At 32.2% G+C, this 25,913-nt stretch overlaps 1 protein-coding gene across 1 annotated transcript in view; it reads right to left on the bottom strand.

Moving 5' to 3' along the window:
- The window catches only part of LOC111684871 (E3 SUMO-protein ligase RanBP2), a 54,357-nt gene extending 29,864 nt beyond the window's left edge, over positions 1 to 24,493 (bottom strand). The window contains exon 1 of the mRNA XM_046947912.1: positions 24,353 to 24,493. Coding sequence (XP_046803868.1) covers positions 24,353 to 24,493 — 141 coding nt within the window. The remainder of the gene's footprint in view (positions 1 to 24,352) is intronic.
- Positions 24,494 to 25,913: the final 1,420 nt, after the last annotated feature.

Below are 25,913 nucleotides of genomic sequence, written 5' to 3' on the forward strand. Positions count from 1 at the left end.
ATCTATCTATCTATCTATCTATCTATCTATCTATCTATCTATCTATCTATCTATCTATCTATCTATCTATCTATCTATCTATCTATCTATCTATCTATCTGACTGTCTAACTAAGGACACCATATAGAAGATCAACAAATCACATCGATGCTAGATGGAACATGATTCGAACATGAACGGTACAGGTTCTAGTCTCTAAAACTCAATTTTTTTAAACACCAGCCCATAGTGCTTAAATGGTCCACAGCTGCACTTGTAACAGTTTCACACACACACACACGATCTTTGCTATGATCACACATTGGACCCGGGAGCGGTTCGCAAATTTATTGCCGCATTTTAATTTTCAGATTTCTATGTCTTGTTGTCGTTTATTTATTTTTTTCTTTTTTCGTTGTTTTTTTTCTATTTATTTTATTCAATTTCAAATAAATCTTTTGGCTACGAGATTACAATTTAAACGATTTTCTCCTTGTGCCGCTTATATAACTTGTTTTTACTGTCAGTAGTTTTTCTTGCCGGTGGTTGTCATGGTGGTGTACAGGCTTATTGTTGTTGGTGGCGGTGGCACCTGTACCACTCAACTGAATATCAAAACTGCAGCAATGCTGACTGTTGTTGCTGGTGTTTGTTATTTGTTGCATGATACTTGCAAGTAATCGGTGACTGATTTTAAACGAATCACAAGAGTAAACGTGATTGAGCTCAAACACTTATGTATATGTATGAATGTATGTATGTATTTAGATGCAGACGATATTTTCAAATACCAACATGTTTTTCCCCAAATTTTATTTTAGTTTTTCTTTCTTTATTTTATTTTTTTTTAATTTTGGCTGATCTCTCAGTTTTAATTTTGCTAGTTATTCGATAAAGTAATAATAAAAAAAATTATGTTTTTTAGTGGCTAAAAATTTTACGAAATTTCAAATATTTTAACGTTTTGGTGCAACAGACAACTGCAGCAACAACAACAACAACTATAAAACAAAACACTAAATAATTAAATGTGATAAGCCGTTTTAATTGCAAATTGTTGGGTTAAAAGAGGTCAGTTATACAGACAAACATTGAAATTATTGAGGCAACAAATTTTTTTGGCAAATTTTTGCAAACATATCTTTTTATATCTATGGCAAGACGATGAAGCGAATTCAAGTCTATTGAAAGTAATACATGATTGTCCTATGTGTTTATAAGAATGTACACGTGCGTCAACGCAGTTGGATTTTTTCTAATGAATTTAAGTTCGTGGCCCACAAAATACCACTAAGTCCCAATTTTTATTGGTGCATAAAGTTCAAATCAAATATGCCAAATATTATTTTGTAAACTGTCTTTATAGGTATTTTCGCAATCAGTGTTATTAGCCAAATTGTTTACTTAATAGCTAGGCATTCTAACATAGAGGAAACCTAATAATTGGAGCGACATTATTTGTGATGTGTGCATAAGGCAGATCATGAAAGAAGTGTTACATGTTACATGTTTACATTTTCATATACCCAAATGTGTTCTATTTCTGAAGACGAGTATTCATTTCGAAAAATTCGTCGTTCGTCCCAGTTGTGCGCATACTATAACTTCTTCAATAACTAGAGTACTATAGTACTATAGCTATAGTTGAATCGAAAATGTTGACTTTTTGCATTCATTTAAAGTCGACTTTTCGACTTTTTACATTTATTTAAAAGTTGACTTTTTGCAATTTATGAAAAGTCGATTTTTCGATTTTTTTCATTTAATTAAATGTCAACTTTTAGACTTTTTCCTACTTTTCGACATATTTTTTGAATTTTCTACTTTTTCTCACTATTTTAGAGTTTCATCAACATTTTTCGACATTCCAATTTTTTTATTTGGTTCGACTCTTTCCGACTTTTCGACTTTATCAATTTGTCGTTTTTTTCGACTTTTATTTACAAAGTCGACTTTTCGACTTTTATTTACAAAGTCGACATTTCGACTTTTTCATAGACTATAGTCTAGTTATCGATTTTTTTGGAACAAAACTTTTAGACCTTTTCCAACTTTTAGACTTCTTTATCGAACTTTCGACTTTTTCGACGTTTTATTTAAATTTTTGTCATTTTCCGACTTTTTTTTTGACTTTTTTACTATTTTCGACTTTTTTACTTTTCGATTATATTTTTTTACTTTTTTCGTTTATTTTCGAGTTTTTCCGACTATTTTAGAGTTTTTTTTAATTTTCAGACTTTTTACGTCTTTCCGACTTTTTGACTTTTTTCGACTTTTATTGGACTTTTCGACTTTTTTATAGACTATAGTCTAGTTATCGAATTTTTTGGAACAAAATAGTCAATTTCGACCTTTCAACAATAAGTCGGTTGTTCGATTATTCGAAAGTCCATTTATTGAACCCTATCAATAACAAAAAGTGTGCTTATAAGAAGTCGGAGAAATTTCTGTTCATAGGCAGAAGAGTCAATATTTGGGTCGTTAAGTTAATTCGACCGATGAGAATCATTCAGTGCTTTTAACGTCAAAAATATTAATAACAGAAAGTGTTCTTATAAAAAGTGCAAAAAATTTCTATTCACGACCAGGAAAGTCAAAGTCCATTTTCGTGAAAGAAAGTAATAGTGGACCCCTTGAGGTAAATTTCCGTCCAATGTCGATCCGTTAATGCTCTTGTGTTTTGGAAGACAAAGCAATTCGATAAAGTAAGGTCTATGTATCTCTGATTTTCTTTCGAAATAAAAACCTAAAGTATATTATTTCGGTTTGGCTTAGTAAGTAAGTTTGGGTTAAGTAAAGTTGGGTGGGGGGAAAAGTTGAATATATGGTATGTACTTTGGGAACCCTGAACATTTACTGATCATTTTTTAGGGATAATACATTATATGTGGAACAACAGGGAATTGGACATCATCCTGTAGTACTCATTGCTTAACTACTTAAACGAAACCTTTCATATTATTTTCAATTCACAAAACCAATTTATTCAAATTTTTCGGAATTCAACCAAATTTCATAGGTGACCCGACAGCTGGAGAAGAAGAGAGCCTTAAGAGTATTTGCGACTGTTTTTTTCCTGCTTGGGATGGTTCCGAGATTTTACCATATATTAAGTATAAGGTACTGGGTATCAGGCTACTCCTCGACAGATAGAAAACCATTATCAAGAATTTGACTTATCGCTTGCCAAAATGTTTTAAAATTAGCTCCTTTTGTAGCAAGTGGTGGTATTTGTTAACCTTATCGTAAACCTGTCATTCTTCTTCGTTGGATTGGAGGGGATCGAATTGTATAAGATTACAAGTTAGCATTTCCATATTAACTAATCTTACTGCCTTTGCTGGAGAGTGCGCAGCACGACAAATAGTCGACTCGCAGGAATGAAATGACAGTTACATACATGGAATTTGTTCTGCTCTTTTCATATGTCATTAAAGCTTCCATCTGTGAATTATCTAAAGCCACACCCGTCTTTTTTCATTTGGATGAAGTCGTTGGGTCAATGATTAAGTCGTTGGGTCGATCCACATAAATGATTATGGGTAAGCGCTCTAATGCCTTTCAGAAGCACATTAGCTACGTATGCGATCAAGAGAGATAAACCTATTAGCTCTAGTCTATTAACTACGACCTAGCAAAGGCATTTAAAGAAATATCCAACGAGATGTGTACTTTCTAAAACAGGTCATCTCATGACTGTTTATATCCAAGCAACTCCACACGTGCTTAGTGATCAGTTTGGGATAAGTGGAAACTTCGAGGATAAGTGGAAACTTCAAGGGAAATAAAAATTTAAAGGGATCAAAATTTTCACTTCTATTTGCGATAGGGGTGAATATATAAAAAGTCTGAACCGAACATTGATTGGACTCTTGGAAAATCTTTATTATAATACACTCCCCACTATGGTGGTTATATAAATCTATAGAATGCCAATTGACTAAAATGAAGGTACTTTCATAGTACCTTTCTGTATATGTGGAACAGCTACGGATCCTGCTCGAGTGTTTGGGGAGGTTAGCTTTTGGGTTTTTTCACTTCTTTTTTCCTCATTTGTATATTTTGTATGACAAATTTTCGGTTTTTGGGGAGGGTGGAAAGGGAAATTTCCTTGGATCCGCGCCTGGTATGGAAGAAACATATCTCTTAAAATTTATTAGAAGTAAAATCAAATTCAAATTCTCAACATTGAAATTCATATGAACAATGTAGTTGTCCCACAAATGGCCGGACTAGCAATAGGTGGCGTGGCACTTCCCAAATAAATTAAATATTTCGAATATAAGGAAAAGTATTAATTTGCCACGTTTAACTTAAACATACATTCAAAAAATTTGGTATTATGTAGGCAGATTAGCAATAGGAGGCGTGGCCTCTCCATATAGATGATAAACAAAAATTCGCATATCTGGCAAACCATTAGAGGTAAAATCCTCAAATTTTTTCACATCCTATATTGAAATGAATTAGAACAGTTTTGGGGAAAATATTTCCGGATCAGCAGGAGTTGAAGTAACACCTCAAATATCTGGAAAACTATTAAAGTGTCCGAACAACTCTGACATTAATGTTAAAATTTGGGTGATTTCATATAAAGAACTTTAACATTATAATTATTATTAACGGGAAAGTCAATAATAATTAGCGATTCTTTTTCTTTAATAAACATGCAAACAAATTCAATGCAGCTGATCAAATATTAATTTTCTATGTATTTTTTGAAAATATTGAAAACAATTAAATTACTTTGAATTTAAATAGAACGTCAATTGTCTCTATTTCTTCAGATGTTTTAGAATAATCAATTTTATGAAAGAGTTCATTAACTTCTTGATACAAACATAGATATCTATCTGTCTTCTTATTCATACTGTACATTCGATTACAATGAGATCTTTTAAATTCGAACACAACCATGATACAACCCAATTCCTTACACTATTGTTAAAACCACTCCACATTAATATTATTAGAAAAAGGTATTTTTAATCATTGTATTACGCCACAAAACTGCATTCATTTATTTAAAAAGCTTTTAAAATTTAAATTTAAAATTAATCATTTCATAAAATTTATCTCTTTCAACACCAACTCAAATTCATTCACTTTAAATTTCGGTGGATAACAAGTGACCAGTCTTATCGAACATAATTATCGTACATGTTTCTTTTACATTAATAAAGGAATTTAAGCAAAAAATTATATCTTAATTATACCATTTAAATAAACAAGTTGAAATAACTAAGTAATAATATAATGGCTAATAACAATTCGTACTACACCGACAGATTTTTCAAACACAGATATTTGTGTTTAAAGAAACATGGCTTATAGAAAAAACAATTCAACTCTTATCTAACAGTTTATACACTTCCAAATACAAATCTATATTTTCCTACTCCCAACTAATATTTATTACCTACTTTCAAGTGCGATATATTTACCAAGCAGCTCGTAATATTTTTTTCACTTGGTACACTTATAAATTTGTACAAATGTTAGGAGACAAAAATGTCTCCTATAGGCTAAGTAAATCACTTGTAAGTTAAAAAAAACGTCTGTGTAAAATCAGAACATAACTAGAACTTAACTTGGACTCAACTGAACTATAACCAAACTATAACTGAACTAGAACTGAACTAGAACTGAATAAGAACTGAACTAGAACTGAACTAGAACTGAACTAGAACTGAACTAGAACTGAACTAGAACTGAACTAGAACTGAACTAGAACTGAACTAGAACTGAACTAGGACTGAACTAGAACTGAACCATAACTTAAATAGAACTGAACTAGAACAGAACTAGAACTGAACTAGAACTGAACTAGAACTGAACTAGAACTGAACTAGAACTGAACTAGAACTGAACTAGAACTGAACTAGAACTGAACTAGAACTGAACTAGAACTGAACTAGAACTGAACTAGAACTGAACTAGAACTGAACTAGAACTGAACTAGAACTGAACTAGAACTGAACTAGAACTGAACTAGAACTAAACTAGAACTGAACTAAAACTGAACTAGAACGTAAGTAGAACTTAATTAGAGTTAGTTAGTTAGTTAGTTAGTTAGTTAGTTAGTTAGTTAGTTATTTAGTTAGTTAGTTAGTTAGTTAGTTAGTTAGTTAGTTAGTTAGTTAGTTAGTTAGTTAGTTAGTTAGTTAGTTAGTTAGTTAGTTAGTTATTTAATTTCTACATAATACATTTCCAAACAACAATTTCTCTCAGTGCCGTTTACAATTTGAAAAATTCATTCAATCATTGGGATTAAAATACTAAAAACTCAGTGAAAATAAAAGTGAAATGTTAAATGCTTTTTTACAATATTTATTGAAAAATAAAAATGGACAAGTGCCATAATAGACAAGCTGCCTGTTGAGTTGCACTTTAAGCCGGTTTCAATCTATTGTTCATAGTGCTGTCTATGTTTTGTTTTTTTTTGTGTCTGTCCGTTTATCTGCTTGTTGTCTAGGCTATAAAAAGTTGCAACAGCAGTGGTGCCTCTAAACTGACTTTTACATGAACAATAGATCAATATGCAAAATAGTTTCGATTGGTTTTTACTCCATTGATTGAAAATTACTAATAAAACAAGAAACTAGTTTGCCACAAGACGTTTTAATCTTAAGCGATCAGATAGATGATCTATCTATTTATTGGATGAAAAGGATGTGGCAACGATAACTGAACACATCTTTGGTGCTGTAAAGGAAGTAGACTTTAAGTTAGCGGGGTTTGGTAGTAGCGCATGCGTAGCACCCAACTACCAATATGTCTGTTGCCGTTTTTAGTTGTCAATCAGGCCAATGAACGAAAGAAACTGATTTTGGCATGAAGTGTGTGTGTGTCGGACGGGCGGCAATTACAAATATTAAATCAAATCCAATGCGAATGAACGTTACACCACAACATCTAATTCTACGAATGGGCTGACTGACACACAATACGAGACATGAAAGAAAATCACTTTAAACCACTTTCTGGTTGTAACAAGTCTCGGTGTGAGTGTGTGATTGTATTTGATTGTGTACCATCTAACATAATTATGAGTTTGCAATTGTGGCAACTGGTTTTTTTTCTTTCCTAAATAAGAAGAACTTGTAATGAGTATTAAACTATAACAGCACTCCAGTGTATTCATTGGATTATTGTGAACAATTTTAAACAAAAGAAGTGAATAAAAGATTAATATGTACATACAAATGTTTAAACAGAAACTGCGCAGTTTTTTTCTCAATTCAATTTCAAGTCGAATTGGTATAACAGAAAATCTTGTCAAACCACTTGACTTAAGACTTTTTCCTCATATTCCATCTATAGTGTTTGTCTACCATTTACAATGGGAAGCAATGTTTATTTAATGCCCTAGAAAGTCAATGTAATCTGGGCATTTAAATGAAAACCAATTTTCTTATGTGTATCATTCTGAAATAGAACTGAATTAAAACTATAACTGAACTAGACCTGAACTAGAACTGAATTAGAACTGAATAACAACTCAACTAGAACTAAACTAGAACTGAACTAGAACTGAACTAGAACTAAACTAGAACTGAACTAAAACTGAACTGGAACTAGAACTGAACTAGAACTGAACTAGAACTGAACTAGAACTGAACTAGAACTGAACTAGAACAGAACTGAACTAGAACTGAATAGAACTGAACTAGAACTGAATAGAACTGAACTAGAACTGAAATAGAACTGAACTAGAACTGAACTAGAACTGAACTAGAACTGAACTAGAACTGAACTAGAACTGAACTAGAACTGAACTACAACTGAACTACGACTGAACTAGAACTGAACTAGAACTGAACTAGAACTGAACTAGAACTGAACTAGAACTGAACTAGAACTGAACTAGAACTGAACTAGAACTGAATAAGAACTGAACCAGAACTGAACTAGAACTGAACTAGAACTGAACTAGAACTGAACTAGAACTGAACTAGAACTGAACTAGAACTGAACTAGAACTGAACTAGAACTGAACTAGAACTGAACTAGAACTGAACTAGAACTGAACTAGAACTGAACTAGAACTGAACTAGAACTGAACTAGAACTGAACTAGAACTGAACTAGAACTGAACTAGAACTGAACTAGAACTGAACTAGAACTGAACTACAACTGAACTAGAACTGAACTACAACTGAACTAGAACTGAACTAGAACTGAACTAGAACTGAACTAGAACTGAACTAGAACTGAACTAGAACTGAATAAGAACTGAACCAGAACTGAACTAGAACTGAAGTAGAACTGAACTAGAACTGAACTAGAACTGAACTAGAACTGAACTAGAACTGAACTAGAACTGAACTAGAACTGAACTAGAACTGAACTAGAACTGAATTAGAACTGAACTAGAACTGAACTAGAACTGAACTAGAACTGAACTAGAACTGAACTAGAACTGAACTAGAACTGAACTAGAACTGAACTAAAACTGAACTAGAACTGAACTAGAACTGAACTAGAACTGAACTAGAACTGAACTAGAACTGAACTAGAACTGAACTAGAACTGAACTAGAACTGAACTAGAACTGAACTAGAACTGAACTAGAACTGAACTAGAACTGAACTAGAACTGAACTAGAACTGAACTAGAACTGAACTAGAACTGAACTAGAACTGAACTAGAACTGAACTAGAACTGAACTAGAACTGAACTAGGACTGAACTAGAACTGAATAAGAACTGAACTAGAACTGAACAAGAACTGAACTAAAGCTGAACTGGAACTGAACTTGAACTAAACTAGAACTGAACTAGAATTGAACTTGGACAGAAGTAGAAATGAACTGGTGTTATACTCGAACTGAACTAGAACTGAACTAGAATTAAACTCGAACTGAACTAGAACTTATCTATAACTGAACTAGAACTATACTAGAACTGAAAAAGAACTGAAGTAGAACTGAACTAGAACTGAAGTAGAACTGAACTAGAACTAAACTATATCTGAACTAGAACTAAACCAGAACTGAACTAGAAGAAAATTCGAAAAATTGTCGGTCATTAAATGAATTGATACGAATTGTTCCAAGAAAAAACAACTCGTGTCACTCCGAATTGTCAATAATCATAATGCTTATATTGTTTTTGATGTAATCACTAACAACAGCTATTTGTAATAAATTTGTATTATTGATTATTTTTTTTTGTAATTTGAACTCAAGCATACTGTCAGGTATCTACAACTTCTCTATTTGTAATCATTTATCCGGTAATAAAAGGTCATTTAGTTAATACAACTTCCACGAGTGCAAAACGAACTGAACTAGAACTGAACTAGAACTGAACTAGAACTGAACTAGAACTGAACTAGAACTGAACTAGAACTGAACTAGAACTGAACTAGGACTGAACTAGAACTGAATAAGAACTGAACTAGAACTGAACAAGAACTGAACTAAAGCTGAACTGGAACTGAACTTGAACTAAACTAGAACTGAACTAGAATTGAACTTGGACAGAAGTAGAAATGAACTGGTGTTATACTCGAACTGAACTAGAACTGAACTAGAATTAAACTCGAACTGAACTAGAACTTATCTATAACTGAACTAGAACTATACTAGAACTGAAAAAGAACTGAAGTAGAACTGAACTAGAACTGAAGTAGAACTGAACTAGAACTAAACTATATCTGAACTAGAACTAAACCAGAACTGAACTAGAAGAAAATTCGAAAAATTGTCGGTCATTAAATGAATTGATACGAATTGTTCCAAGAAAAAACAACTCGTGTCACTCCGAATTGTCAATAATCATAATGCTTATATTGTTTTTGATGTAATCACTAACAACAGCTATTTGTAATAAATTTGTATTATTGATTATTTTTTTTTGTAATTTGAACTCAAGCATACTGTCAGGTATCTACAACTTCTCTATTTGTAATCATTTATCCGGTAATAAAAGGTCATTTAGTTAATACAACTTCCACGAGTGCAAAACTACCAGCACCACCGCCATTAACAACAGTGTCATCGTATTCATGTTGCTATTATCATTAACAACTGTTAGTGAGAACAAAATGTACTACAGCAAATTTTCTATTGACATTAAAAATAAACAATAGAGACAGACAAATACTGCAATCAAATAAAATGTATGGACAGACTTACAAAAAAACAAAACCCTTTACAGTTAGACAATAGATTTTTAAATCTAAAAACAGAAATTCACAAATGTTTTATGTTTACGTACGTTACACACATGCGGTAGAAAACAGTCACCATCATTATTGTTTTCTCATGCCTCTTTTGTCTAGTGCATAACGTGTAATCGATAGTAAAAAGTAAACAAAAAAAACAATAAAAAGAATCGTTTAACTTTTCAACAAATATTATAAAATTTTTGGAAAAACTACATCACGAAAAGGAACTAATATTGTAAATGCTGGCCCGATTAGGATGACGACGCTTGTTGACATTGTCATTTAAATACGTATTGAATCACCATACATGGGATGGAAGTATTGAAGAGTGTACCAGACGATGAATATAATGTACCAAAACTATCAAGAACTATTTAGTGGATGTCCGATTTTAGGTGGCCTTCTACATACATTCATTTATTTTATCTTGCAGCACTTCAGTTTAATTCCATTTCAATTCCATTTCAGATCTAGTTAAACCGAACTAGATCTGAAATGGAATTGAAATAGAACTGAACTGGATCACAACTGAACAATAACTAAACAAGAAATGTGCTAGAACTGAACTCGAACTGAACTAGAATTGAACTAGAACTGAACTAGAACTGAACTAGAACTGAACTAGAACTGATCAAGAACTGAACTAGAACTGAACTAGAACTGAACTAGAACTGAACTAGAACTGAACTAGAACTGAACTAGAACTGAACTAGAACTGAACTAGAACTGAACTAGAACTAGAACTGAACTAGAACTGAACTAGAAATTAACTAGAACTGAACTAGAACTGAACTAGAACTGAACTGTACTAGAACTGAACTAGAACTGAACTATAACTGAACTAGTACTGAACTAGAACTGAACTAGAACTGAACTAGAACTGAACTAGAACTGAACTAGAACTGAACTAGAACTGAACTAGAACTAGAACTGAACTAAAACTGAACCAGAACTGAACTGGAAATGAACTAAAACTGAACTGGAAATGAACTAGAACTGAACTGGAAATGAACTAGAACTGAACTGGAAATGAACTAGAACTGAATTAGAACTTAACTAGAACAGAACTTGAACTTAGCTAATACTGGACTAGAAATGAACTAGAACCTAGCTTGAACTGAACTACAACCTAGCTTGAACTGAACTAGAACTGAATTAAAACTGAACTAGATCTAGCGTTTAGAACTTCTGAAGTACTAGTATAAATAAATTGATTGATTGTTAGTGTAGCTATACGTTAGCACATTAATTCAGACTCCAAGTATCCATAAACAGCCCCTGTAGAAACCATTACATCTGGCAACAATATATATTTTTATAAACTCATGTGTAATGTATGCGTAAGCATTTGTTTTTGTTTTCTTTTATTAGCTACCATACCACTGAGTAAGTACATCAGTTATTTAACTTACTACGCATGTGCCCAGCTGCACTTTTATCCATTGTCTTGTCATGTTTTGTATGTTTTCGTTTCTTTAAATATGGGCCACTGTCGGTCACTCAGGTTATCCGATAACATAATGAACTTTGATCTTTACATCTAACAAAGACTCGTAATAATAACAATAATTTCAGCAATAGAAAAAAAAAACAAAAAGAAACTGACACCACATTGTTGCAAGCATTGTTGCAGTTTGTTGTTGCAAACGAAAGAGCAAACATAATTTGTTTACACATTTACACAAGATAAAAACGTTTTCTAAACAATATTAACAAATTTTTGCTTTGTAGTTGTAGTACTAATGGTTTATGATAGAAATGATTTCAAAAGAAAAAATAAGCAGTATTGACTACATCTAGAATTCTAGAAGAAAATTGAATAAATTAATATTTAAATTTTATTCAAAATAATCAATAGATTGCAGAAAAACCACCGGAATTTTTGCAATATCATAATGTCTAAAAGTTAATAATTGGAACAACTAACTTTGTACTAAATACTTTAGTATAGATATGTTACATAATCTTTGATTTCATTTTACATAAATCTTAATTTGATTTCAACACTTTTGTTGACAACATGCACTTTACACTGTTCGTTTAAAGCATTTAAATTCTGCTAGTAAAACTGTGTACAACTGGTGGCACAATAATTATGACACATTAATTTTTAATTTTTCATATAATCTGTATATAATTGACCAATTTTCATAGTAGTTTTTATGGCCTAAAAGATATTGACACAACACAACTTGTCTGCAGACAACTGTCATTACATTAATAGTCGTATAAAATATTTTACAAGTTTTTGGTTGACAGAGAAAATATACGCTGACATAGTTACATACTTATGTATAGATTTCGTAAACAAGCTACTTTGGCAAATAAATCGAATTATTTGAAAATAATTCTGTATTGAAGTTCTTTGAAAATGTCATTCTATGAAAAGTAATTTCAAGAGCTAATTAGTTTTGGAAGACAGAGATACAAGCCGATGAAAAATGATCGGCGGCGCAAACATTTTCGATCGGTGGCTTTTTATGGAAAATATCGGCGGCGACTGTCGACTCAATTTAACCTTTTCTTCAGAAATTGACTTTAAAAGCATTTATTATATTGAAAATCTCTGTATATCTCTATCTCTTATATACTTTCCCCGGGGGCATGTTTGTTAGCTTGCACATTGGTGTTATTGCAATCTCGGGGAACAGAGGTGCTATAAACTGGTGTTGATCAAATGTATCCTCGGTCTTTCCTTGGAATGATTTGACATGGATTCTAACCAGAGCACAAAATAATCTGGTACTACGGGTGGATAGTTGCGCGCAGAACTTGTCCTAGCTGGTCAGTTGGTTAAGGTTCCTTGGGGATCCACGTAATGGCTATGATTTAATACCAAAAATCGCGGGGAGAGAATGTTGTTTAAGGACTGATATATTCTATAAATAATGCTATATATACACGGTTGTTAGATCTTACAACGTTTGGCAGTAAAATGCACAGAAAATGTGTATTAATACTGTCAACATACAAATTTTGTCTTGAATATTTACGGTAATGCTTTTTCTGACAACGTTGCAAAAGAAAAATTGTAAGTTCAGACGTTTATTAGACATTTTCTGAACATTTTACTGACAACGTTGTAAGATTTGACAAGCGTTAATTGGTTGGATAATTCTCTTTTGAACAGTTCTGGGAGAATTGCCACGTTAGTATTCAATGGTCATCATCGTCAATGGCCTGTCATCCCGAAGAGTGATCTTTATGATCTTGGAAATAGAAGTGATGCGAAAATTGGTGAAAAATTTGGAAAGTCACCATATATTGGAGATTAGTACTGATTTAGTATGCTTTTTTATGCTTCGGGGAAATTATTGAAATTTATTGACTTTAGAAATTCCTATTTCCTTTGTCACATTGATCGGTTCATAAAAGAGGTATCCTGATCCGTTTTGTTGGGTATTTCGGACTACCAAATATGTCTATAGGTGCTGTTGCCAAAACAACAGAGCCATCTCAGTAGTGTGGTTGCGCAGGCTTAAAGAGGTTTAGGAATGCACTGGAATGGGTCATTAGATGAAGGGGATTGCGTTTTAAATAATGCAATCTTTCATGGCATCAAAAGGGTGGTAATGATCCGGTATATCCAGAAGATCGATTTCACCTGATGTTGGGGTTGATCTTCCCTTCTATAGACTTGATGTGATTGCTTTTTCCTTGTCGGGGTGTGCATTAGGCTTGAACCTATGCTGCCTGTCATTCCGCAACGGGGCTACTATGACAAGAGTTTAGATAGCTGGAGGACTTCAGCAAAGTGCTTGTATATGGACCGGCACATCCATGTACAAAAATTGCTGAATTCTGAGTTCTTCATTGAAGGATTCAGTGGCGATGGTAGACCGTTGTCAAGTCTACCCAGTGGATAAAGGTAGGTGTTCACGTTAAGCACTTGACATTCGTGTCTGTTTAATTTTTTTAATTTTTCTGCAGAAAATGCACATTATTTTAGTAGTTTTCACTATATTAATATAAGCACAATATTGTATGGCAACGCTTTGCCATAAGAATTGAAAATAGTGGCAACTCCGTACAAATTGGTTAAATTATTTCCCGAAATACATGTTCCATTCGTAATTCAGCTCTGGGTGAGGGAAGATTGTCGTACGTCATTGCCATTATCTCTTAAGGGTAATCATGCCGTCCTTTTTACTCTGCCGTCGAGAGGTTTACGTTTCACTACCGCATTGATTTGGTATGTGGCGTCGGATAACGATGGAGTACCATAGAAAACTCATTGGTTTTTGGTGGAGACCATAAAACTCATTACCTTAGTCTGAGCTAGATCTGGATCCCTATACAAAGCTATAGGTCGTTTTGTTTTATCTTGGACAAGGTTTCTTTAATTGTTACACTGGCAATTGTAGCGTGCTCATAAGGTTTACATGGAAACACAGATAGACGGATGGACATAGCTAAATTGACTCAAAAAGTGATTTTGAACCGATTGATATACTTTAAGGAGGGTAAAGGACCAATATTTTTGGGTATTACAAACCCCACAATAGTGGTGAAGAGTATAAATACTTGTTGATTCTAATCTTTATCAGCGGCAGTGTTTAAACTGTACAGCTAACAAACTAGCTGGGAATGGTTGCTAAGGTGAAATGGAGGGAAAATGAAATCGACGCATTAACTGGAATCTCCCTAACAAACTGTAAGTCATTGATTCAGACTGAACTATATAAAATGGTCAAGCTTATAATTAAGCTTTCGCTGGGATCATATATGAATACTGGTATCAATCATAACGGAACAATATACTGTTGGCAATCACGCCAGAAGCATGGATCTTCTTACTGTAGGGGTAAAAATGAGGTGGAAGAGGAAACCTTACCTTCTCTTATTGCCCATCATACAATTAAAGCAGATAACATTATTTCGGCTTTGTTATTGTAACTTGTTTGGATAAACTATTTGGGATGTACCTTTAGAATATCCTAAACTTTGTGAATCAAACAGTCTGGCTTAAATCTAGAAGTGGAAAATAATGATTAAAGGGACTCCTACGGATCCGCAAGTAGATGGACATGTCATGTTTGGTTCATCGAATGATTAGGACGATAATGCTATAAAAAATGTCTAAATTTTTAAAAAATCTAAAACAATACATAAATCAGGATTTGTAAACAGTTGTGTACAAACAGATGTAATGTATATACATATATGTGCATACAGAGTATGTATAATTAATTCATGATCCATTCATGTTATTTTGTTTGTTTTTGTTCCTTTTTGAATTACAAGTTTGTCCATCAACATGTCATGTAGTTTAGTGTTTTCATTTCATTCAATATGTTTGTTTTTTTTTGCAATTGTTGTTTTTTAGTTGTTCAATAGTCAAAGTGTTTGAGCGGGCTAAACTTGTTTAATATTCTAATGGCAGTTGTGGGCATTTCGTTTATCCTTTAAACAAATTGTTTATTTTACATTCGATAAGTTCCCTAAAGCAAATCAGTATCAATTAATCTTTGTTAAATAATCTTAGAAAATCTCCATGTTTTGCTGCTTCACACATCCAATATGTGGGTTTCCCCTAACTGTTCTTTTTATTTTACATAGATAATAGTACAACCTTGTTTTTATTTTTAGGCAACTTCATTTTCCTTTATATTTTTCTTTACGTAAATCAAAGATTGTGATTTTGTGTACCTTTTTTTTGAGCCGCCCCAACTGACATGTGTTTATCAATCATGTTGTTGTGACCATATTTTCTATGACGTTTTATGTGCCGTGTTGATCCCATTACAACCATCAGCAAACTTCAAATGGACAGATACTTTGCGTGTGAAGGAAAAAAGGTCATAAAGTCAAAATATTTGAAACCCAGAGTTGCACAGACTTCGGTCTGACAACAATTTTTTTTAAATTCGTGTCCTGCAATCAACCTGAAAATATCGCTATTTTTCGAGATGTCTTTATGTCGAATTCAAAGCACCTCAGTCCTAGTTAGTTAGTTAGTTATTAGTTAGTAAGTTAGTTAGTTAGTTAGTTAGTTAGTTAGTTAGTTATTTATTTATTTAGTTAGTTAGGTAGTTAGTTATTTAGTTAGTTAGTTAGTTAGTTAGTTAGTTAGTTAGTTAGTTAGTTAGTTAGTTAGTTAGTTAGTTAGTTAGTTAGTTAGTTAGTTAGTTAGTTAGTTAGTTTGAAAGGAGGATGTATACACATCAAATCCGAAGAAATACACCTAGACCTCTATCAGGCCTGTTGTGCGCTCCTTTACCAGTGCCACGGGTGGGAATCGAACCCATAACCTCCGGTCTACTAGACAAGAACACTAACCACTAACCTACCGGAGGCCACTTAGTTGTTTTGTTAGTTAGTTAGTTTGTTTGTTAGTTAGTTGAAATTAGTTATTTAGTTAGTTAGTTAGTTAGTTAGTTAGTTAGTTAGTTAGTTAGTTAGTTAGTTAGTTAGTTAGCTAGTTAGTTAGTTAGTTAGTTAGTTAGTTAGTTAGTTAGTTAGTTAGTTAGTTAGTTAGTTTGTTAGTTAGTTAGTTAGTTAGTTAGTTAGTTAGTTAGTTTGTTAGTTAGTTAGTTACTTAGTTAGTTAGTTAGTCAATCAGTCACAATCAAGTTCAAAAGGCACAGACAGTTTTTGGGACCTAACTTACACTACCACCTTAGTAAATCCGTTCCGATATTTTGGCTTTATGATAAACTTCGGATAAAACTTGAAAAAAAAAATAATTTAAGTCATTTGTAACTTATCTGCTCTTTTTTACGTTAAAACACACGATTGCCTACATAAAGGTTTCCAATAATTATTTTGGTTTGTATTTTATTTGATTCCTTTCTTTTTTTATTTATGTAATTTTTTTCGTTTTTATTTATATATTTTTTTCTTAACTTTAATAGTGAAGTTTTGCCATAATGGGGCGTTTCTTAAATTATTTTGCGATTAATTTTATTTCGTATTTTACTCGTTTTATAACTGACAGTTTTGATTGATACCGTTGTCAGTTTTTATTAAGTACTAAAGGAGGTCATAGGATTATGTTTAAAATAAACACTAAAGACACTTTTATTAGTTGGATAGAAAATTTTGGAATAATTTATCGTTATTGGAAGGAAACATGTTGGTGAATTTAAAATGTTAAAGCTATTAGTAAACAATAAGTTAATATAGATTGATTACAATGATCAGAATGGTATTGTTGGTGAAAATGGTCCAGATATCGAATTAAAAAATCAAAATGTCTGATTTTTATTTTTCAAGTTTTTTTCTTCTCACTCAAAGAAGGCTCTTAAAACAAACGACCTTTCAAACTTTGGTTTTCGAAACCAACATGACTACTTCCAAACCAAAGAAAAAACTATCAATGATTCAAGATACCACTATACGAAATTTATATATTTTTTTCCTACATTTAATTTTATAAAAGGCCAAATAAAACAAAACTGGTCTGTAGAACATTCATAATTTTTAAGTATTTTTTTTTTATAAAACTGAATAAAAACTACTTACATACTACAAAAATACTATTTGAAAGAAAAAAGGTTTGTTAAGGTAAATTTGGAAATTACAACTAAAATCAGGTTTTGATTTTCATAAAAAAACAATAAAAATCATTTAAACCAAACAACAACAGCAACAAAAAGAAAATAAACTGAAAAAAACAACAACAAAATGCTAAAACAAAAAATCAAAATAAAAATAAGGGAAACTACTGTCAATAAAAGTTAAACAAACAGCCAAATGGATGGACGGACAGACAGATATATACTCGTTGCTAACATGAAAAGAATTTTAAATTTTTAGAAAATTAACAAATAAACCACTTTTTTCTCATACTAAGCTTGTATGCAGTAGACCTTCGAAAAGAAGGTGTAAATTACGAAATGAGTAGAATTAATAAAAAAATACAAAGCCACACAACCTGACATTTGGGGCCTACCTAGGAAAAAGAGTTAGTTGGTCAGAGAATAAATAGATCTATGGTTTGAATTCTTTAATTGAATTTCAATTAGTTGTTGGGTAATGTAATGTTTTGATAATATGTTTTGAAAGTAATAAGTATTATTTCTGATTTCATTGTAAGTAATTTTTATGAGTTATATCTATCTATCTATCTATCTATCTATCTATCTATCTATCTATCTATCTATCTATCTATCTATCTATCTATCTATCTATCTATCTATCTATCTATCTATCTATCTATCTATCTATCTATCTATCTATCTATCTATCTATCTATCTATCTATCTATCTATCTATCTATCTATCTATCTATCTATCTATCTATCTATCTATCTAACTAACTAACTAACTAACTAACTAACTAACTAACTAACTAACTAACCAACTAACAGCGGTAAGTATATGCATACTTACATATAATAAGCGTTTAATTTTCTGCGAAAAAAACAGCTAAGTTGACACATTTAACAACAAATAAAAATCATAAAGCTAAACAATAATATTTTCATTCCATTTCATTCTCTCCTCCATTCATCTCTTTCCAACACCGGGAACAGTTTTTCTTTTACTGTTGTTTTTTTATTTTATTTCTCTTCGAAGTACAACAGCGTGAGAGAAATAATAATAAAATTTGTGTTTGTAAACATTTCTTAAACAAGTTGTTATTGTAACATATTACGTACGTATCGCTATGCCACGAAAACATTATTTAACAGATACAGCAACTACTAACACTGCTGTAGATATGAACTCTGCTAGCTAACAGCTGTAGATACATTTTAACAGCTGATCAGCTGTTATGATGAATGTTGATGAAAAAGAATAAAAGAAAACACAAAAAAATGTAAACAAAGCGGCTTTTTTTGGTATTTTAAAAGTTTGTTTACATTTTGTTGCTTAAAAGTAAAAAAAATGTGAAGAGAGAGTATTTTTCTCTCTTTGAAAAATATTAAACATATACTTGTTTTTCGGTTTAGATGGGGGAGTGGAAAATAAAATCTGTTGTAAATTTTCCAATAGGAAATTCTTTATGTCATTTTCTTTTGATAATGTGAGAAAAGTATCTGTAAGATACCTATTTCTTTTTTATTATTAATTAACCTTTTCAGTTTAGTTTTCTTTATTACATCTCTACTGTTTTATTGGCATTCTATGTTTTCGCTCTTTCACTCAACCCAACCCATATTTCTATTCTATTTCATAAGTGTGTTTTTGGGGGATTTTTATGCTTGTGAGTGTTTTCGATTTATGGGCCAACATAGTCATATTTCTCTTTTATCACTCACATAAATTGTATTTATGTTTTCTGACATTTGAGAGAATAAAGTATGGAAAACATATGTACATAACTAGATGCTGACAAAAAAAAAGAGTATCACAGCAACAACATAAATGTAAACAAATCATCATTTATTGTTGTAAATAGCCAAAGATAGATGAGTTTCTAATTGGGTTACTCCACAAATTGTATGACATAGACTCATAGAGTCTATGTGTTAGAATAAGATGCATAGTAGGGTGTTTCATTATCATTTCCTCTACAGCTCTATAGTCATCTCTTGACGATGACCTATTTTATTCGGTTTTATTTTTTTATTTTGAGTGCAAAAGTTTTCGTTTTGGTCTTCTTCGTAGGGTTTGTTTTCTTTTATTTTTGTCGGTTTTGTAATTCTCTAGTGTTTTATTTTTAATTTTTCTAATGCATTTTCATTTTAAAGCTTTATGCTTCAACAACCATAAAAATATAAATGTGTACATACATATATATGTATGTACATATGTATATGATTTCCTCTCTCCCCCTGGTCTGTTTTATAAAATATTTCCGCATTATTTTACATTCACACTCTCATACATATGTAATACATATTTACTTATGTTCATACATATGTATGTATGTGCAACTGTTTGCATTAATTTCTATTACGTATTTAAAATTATGACATAAAATGCGAAAAGAAATTTCACTGTTATATGAACTTTGACATTTCGTTTTCTTTACGAATGATTCTCTTTAGTTAAAGTCAATCATTTGCCTTCGTTTTGGTTCATTATGTACAGAGCTGTAATGATGAATTGATTTTTATACCCTATCCCACTTTAGTGGTTGGGTATATTGGGTTTGTGCTGATGTTTGTTACGCACAATAATATTGTTCCTATACCCACCTAAAAGTATACAAATCATATCAGAATCAGTTTCTGAGTCGATTTAGCTATGTCCGTCCGTCCATGTAAATCTTCAATGAAATTTGGTACATGATCTTGTATTGACCCAGGCCTATTGAAAATGGTTAAGATTGGTCCATTATATCACCAAGCCCCCATACAACTGAAACCCTGAATAGGGCTTGAATACTTTGTAATCAAACTACAGGTCGCAGGTCAATGAAATTTGGCATATGATCTTCTATCTTACCTATTGAAAATGGTTTATAACGGAAAGCCTATAGAAAATGGTTTATATCGGTAAATTATTTCACCTAACTCCAACAGGTGTAGGGTATTTTATGGACGGCCACGTCTGACTATAATTTCTTACTTGTTAATACTCAGTACATTATTTAGTTATTTTTGTGTAAATAAAAGGAGGGTGGAACTCTCATATCAACATTATCATTATAAGTTGGTTATAACAATTAATTTTAAGTTAATAATAATAATAGTTTCACTATGTAAAGATCATTAGATGGAACGTGTTTAACATAACAGATCTAGAGTGAACGCTAGATAATAATTTTTAATTCCGCTCGTTATCTTTTAGAAGGACCATTAAATATATAAAAAAAGAATGAAACAATTAAAACAAGACCCCATAGCTTAATCAACAGATCGCACGACTCAAGCCCCTATGGATGACACCTTAGTAACGAGGACTCATGTCCTAAAATATATGTTCTACTGGACTTTGTGTCAAATTCACAATTCTCTATTGAACTGAGTTAAAAATCCCTAATAAGAGAGGCAGATCTGACGTAATCGTAACCTGAAAAGCCTAATCAATCGAAAAGGGTGGCAGACTCTACATAAGCTGAAACAAGCGTGATCAAAAGTCACATTCTCAATAAACCCAAAATTCGCATTCAGACACAATTCTCTACGGCAAAGTTTTCAGACGAGATGCCAACAGTTGTGGATAAAACTATAGAACTCAAGACTTCTGTGAAGTCGCAATTTCCACGCTGGTCACTTAAAGCCGGCTGGTTGCTAAATGGATTAGAGATGCATTTCGAAAATGCCCGATATGGAATCTTTACGTGTAATCTAATAAAGTAGAGAGACAAAAGGCAGACCTGTCACTGGACTACTTGAAAAATCGGGCTCAGAACTAAAAGTTAAAAGTAACTAGTAGCGATAAATGTCCAAAAACGTAAACTTTTCCATCAGAGAAAGACACCCATAGACAAACAAGATCGATAAGAACCAATATCTTGAAATGTTCTCTGATAGCCTGAAAACACATCGATGAGATATTTGATTAGACCACAAAATATACAGTGAAAAGATCCGCAATTGAATTTGCATTAGAAAACTATTGGATATGATGTCGAAGTGTTTTTCGTAAGTACCTGGCGTGTGGCCCTAACCCATGGTGATACTTTTACAACCACTGGGTGAGTAAAAATAATGTATCTTGAAAATTATATTTCACCGTGTACATTCTTCACGCGATCGTTGATACGTTGACCCTGAAGGAAATTCTACCAACTAACGAGTCATGACAAAGTCCTGTGGGCAACTGGCCACATGTTGTAACAGATTATGTGGGGCACTGGTTAGACCACTGTTGTAAACAACAGTTTATAGTCCCGGCAGACTAGAGGTACTGGTAGTACCCCGAGATTGTAATACATCGTGATGTGACACTTGTCATGGAAACATGTCCCGGGGCAAACTATAGGATGTATGAAATATGCATTACAACGATTTCAATTAATCTTTTCCTGTACTTTCATAAATTACTTGACAATTTATTAACAAGTTTGTGGCCGCTGCAACAACATTTTGAGGAGTCTATGACGTTTGTAATAAATGTTTTGGAAAAAATCACCCTTTAAAAGCATTCCCGATTGTCATGCTCAACATGATGACAAGAGTTAATTAATTAATTATGTTGCTATTACTTTTTGTTTAACTTGTAATGGAGTTAATTTTTCATTTTATATTTAATTGTTGTAAAACTGTTTTATTATTTTAAATTAATTGATTTTAATTATTTCTTTTATTTTGTTTAATTTATTTAATTTAGTTTTTTTATTTCGTTAGTTTAATGGGTCTTTGGTCAGTGGTTTTTAAAATTGTTCATATTAATCTATGTTACGAGTTTAAGCAATTAAAAATAATGAAAAGTAATTAAATGGAAAAATGATAAAATTTGCGGTGTCGAAAAGTAAAAAAAAGAATGGAAAATTGTGTGAATGTTTAATGTTATCGGATTGGGTTAACCACTTTCACATATCGCCAAAATTATTATGAAATTTTATTTTAATTAATGTTAAACAATATAGTCGTTCGTATGGGAACATGATATCATTTATAATCAAATAATAGAATAACAAATTTTAAAAAAGTAAGAATTTAAGCCTATAAAAGGATTTATGATTTAGATAGATAGATAGATAGATAGATAGATAGATAGATAGATAGATAGATAGATAGATAGATAGATAGATAGATAGATAGATAGATAGATAAATAGATAGATAGATAGATAGATAGATAGATAGATAGATAGATAGATAGATAGATAGATAGATAGATAGATAGATAGATAGATAGATAGATAGATAGATAGATAGATAGATAGATAGATAGATAGATAAAAAGTCAAAAAGTCAAAAAATTTAACTAGAACTTGAAGATATAATTAAACTAGATTTATATAGATTTTTGAAACAGATTGTGACAAAATGCACTTAAATAAATTTAAAATCTAATTGTGCATTAAACCACAAACGCACATAAATACTTAATGATTTCAATGTTGCTGCAATTTGTTGTTTTTTTATGTTTTCAATGACATTTCAATGATCTAGATTTTTTTGTTTGCAAAATCCTTGGCCTACATCGAAAAAAAAACAACGAATAGTGACATAGAAAAGGGACCTTCAAATTAAAGCATATAAACTAGGTTAAGATGTAAAAACAACATAAATTCCTTGAAAATTTTCAAAATAAAAAACAAATGGCATGAAAATCTACACGAAAATTACACCAAAACATAGGTAGGTTTATTTGTTTTTGGTGTAATTTCCGTGTAGTTTTTCATTTTTTTTTAATTATTTTTCAACACAAAATCAATTGGTTTCAATATATTATGCTCAATTATGCTACAACAAACAAAAACTTAAAATGTCTTTAGAAATTAAATAAAACAATAATAAATTTTTTGGTTATTTCAAAAATAGAGGTCATTCCAAAGGCAACAACAACATAAAATAACATAATATGTTGTAGCATAGAGGAAGAGTATGAGACAAAGAAATGAAAGCAACATACATTTATTTGATTTAAACAACAACAACAATAAAATACCTACATAAACTAAATTTGATATCAAAAGCAACAACCACATAATATTTAAACATAAAAATCAAAGAAAACAAAACTTAAAAGAGACAACATTTTATAAAAATGTTGATAGATACTTAAACACAAGTCCATACATATGTGTATGTATGTATACATGCAAACATAAACAAAGAATCTGTTTAAAAGTACGCTGATAACAGCTATCAGCTGTTAATTAATATAAAAAAAGTATCTGTAAGTTTTCATCTTCAAGCACAACAGTGTGAGAGCGTAAGTTAAATTTTAACAACAAAGATAGCGAAAACAAACCGTGTGGTAATTTTTAACTTTTTCTCTATTTACCCGGCATGGAAAATTCAGTACTTTAGTACTTTTTCATATCGAACAAGTATGAATGTATAGTCGCGCAGTCTAGTCTATAGTCTAGTATATAGTCTAGCCTTTAGTCTAGTCTATAGTCTAATCTAAAGTCTAGTCTATAGTTTAGTCTAAAGTCTAGTCTATATTCTAGTCTATAGTCTAGTATATAGTCTAGTCTATAGTCTAGTCTATAGTCTAGTCTATAGTCTAGTCTATAGTCTAGTCTATAGTCTAGTCTATAGTCTAGTCTATAGTCTAGTCTATAGTCTAGTCTATAGTCTAGTATATAGTTTAGTCTATAGTTCCTGTCCACCAATAGGTTGGTCGCTATTTTCTCCCCCTTTATTGCACTCCTTCTTGTGATTGTTGCTTGTAGCATTATCTGTTACCTTAGCCAAGCTTACGGGGGTAACATTGCAGACGCTGGATTTCGACGACTGGTAGCCTGCTCGCGCACTACCCAAAGCCGCCGGTACTGGGGTCATTACTCCCTGAACCGTAATTGAATTTTCCTTATTTAACTTTTCCATGTTGTTTTGTTATTCCGGGATCCTACCCGTAGCGTTTTTGACCTAACCGCCAGGATATTGATTCGCAGCCGCCCCTTACTTGGGGAACAGACGCTGACCAGAGAGCCATTTAATATGAAACATACGCTTCTGGGTTTAAATATGACTAGAGGAACCACGAAGACGTCACTCTTCAAATTACACCTCTCTAGAGGGTACCTCTTGTGGGGGATGCTTACTTACTGGCGGCATCTGATCGCCATGTCACAGAATCGTCATTAGGCTCATGTAACCTTTTTCTAGCACGCCCCCGAATTCTGCCGCTCATGGTCGGGGACTGCTCATCTATCGCAGCTGGCCTACATATTTATAGGTCGTTCAGCTATCCGCCACCTGCTGACCCCGATAGTAGCCAGAGCCACGGCCCTATCCCTAGTCTAGTCTATAGTCTAGTGTATAGTCTAGTCTATAGTGTAGTGTATAGTCTAGTCTATAGTCTAGTCTATAGTCTAGTCTATAGTCTAGTCTATAGTCTAGTCTATAGTCTAGTCTATAGTCTAGTCTATAGTCTAGTCTATAGTCTAGTCTATAGTCTAGTCTATAGTCTAGTCTATAGTCTAGTCTATAGTCTAGTCTATAGTCTAGCCTATAGTTTAATCTATAGTCTAGTCTATAGTCTAGTCTATAGTCTAGCCTATAGTCTAGTCTATAGTCTAGTCTATAGTCTAATCTATAGTCTAGTCTAGTCTATAGTCTAGTCTATAGTCTAGTCTATAGTCTAGTCTATAGTCTTGTCTATAGTCTATTGTTTAGTCTATTGTCTAGTCTATTGTCTAGTCTATAGTCTAGTCTATTGTCTAGTCTATTGTCTAGTATATTGTCTAGTCTATAGTCTAGTTTATAGTCTAGTTTATACTCTATTCTATAGTCTAGTCTGTAGTCTATTCTATAGTCTAAACTACAGTCTAGTCAGTAGTCTATTCTATAGTCTAGTCTATAGTGTAGTCTAGTCTATAGTCTAGTCTATAGTCTAGTCTATAGCCTAGTCTATAGTCTAGTCTGTAGTCTGGTCTATTGTCTAGTCTAATCTATGGTCTAGTCTATAGTCTGTCTATAGTCTAGTCTATAGTCTAGTCTATAGTCTAGACATTAGTCTACAGTCTAGTCTATAGTCTAGACATTAGTCTACAGTCTAGTCTATAGTCTAGACATTAGTCTACAGTCTAGTCTATAGTCTATAATCTTGCCTTTAGTCTAGTCTAGTTTTATCTATAGTGTAGTCTATAGTCTAATATATAGTCTAGTCTATAGTCTAGGCTATAGTCTAGTCTATAGTCTAGTCTATAGTGTGGTCTATAGTCTAGTCTATAGTCTAGTCTATAGTCTGGTCTATAGTCTAGTCTATAGTCTAGTCTATAGTCTAGTCTATAGTCTAATCTAT

The sequence above is a fragment of the Lucilia cuprina genome, chromosome 4, assembly GCF_022045245.1.
Source record: "Lucilia cuprina isolate Lc7/37 chromosome 4, ASM2204524v1, whole genome shotgun sequence".
NCBI classification, from domain to species: Eukaryota; Metazoa; Arthropoda; class Insecta; order Diptera; family Calliphoridae; genus Lucilia; species Lucilia cuprina.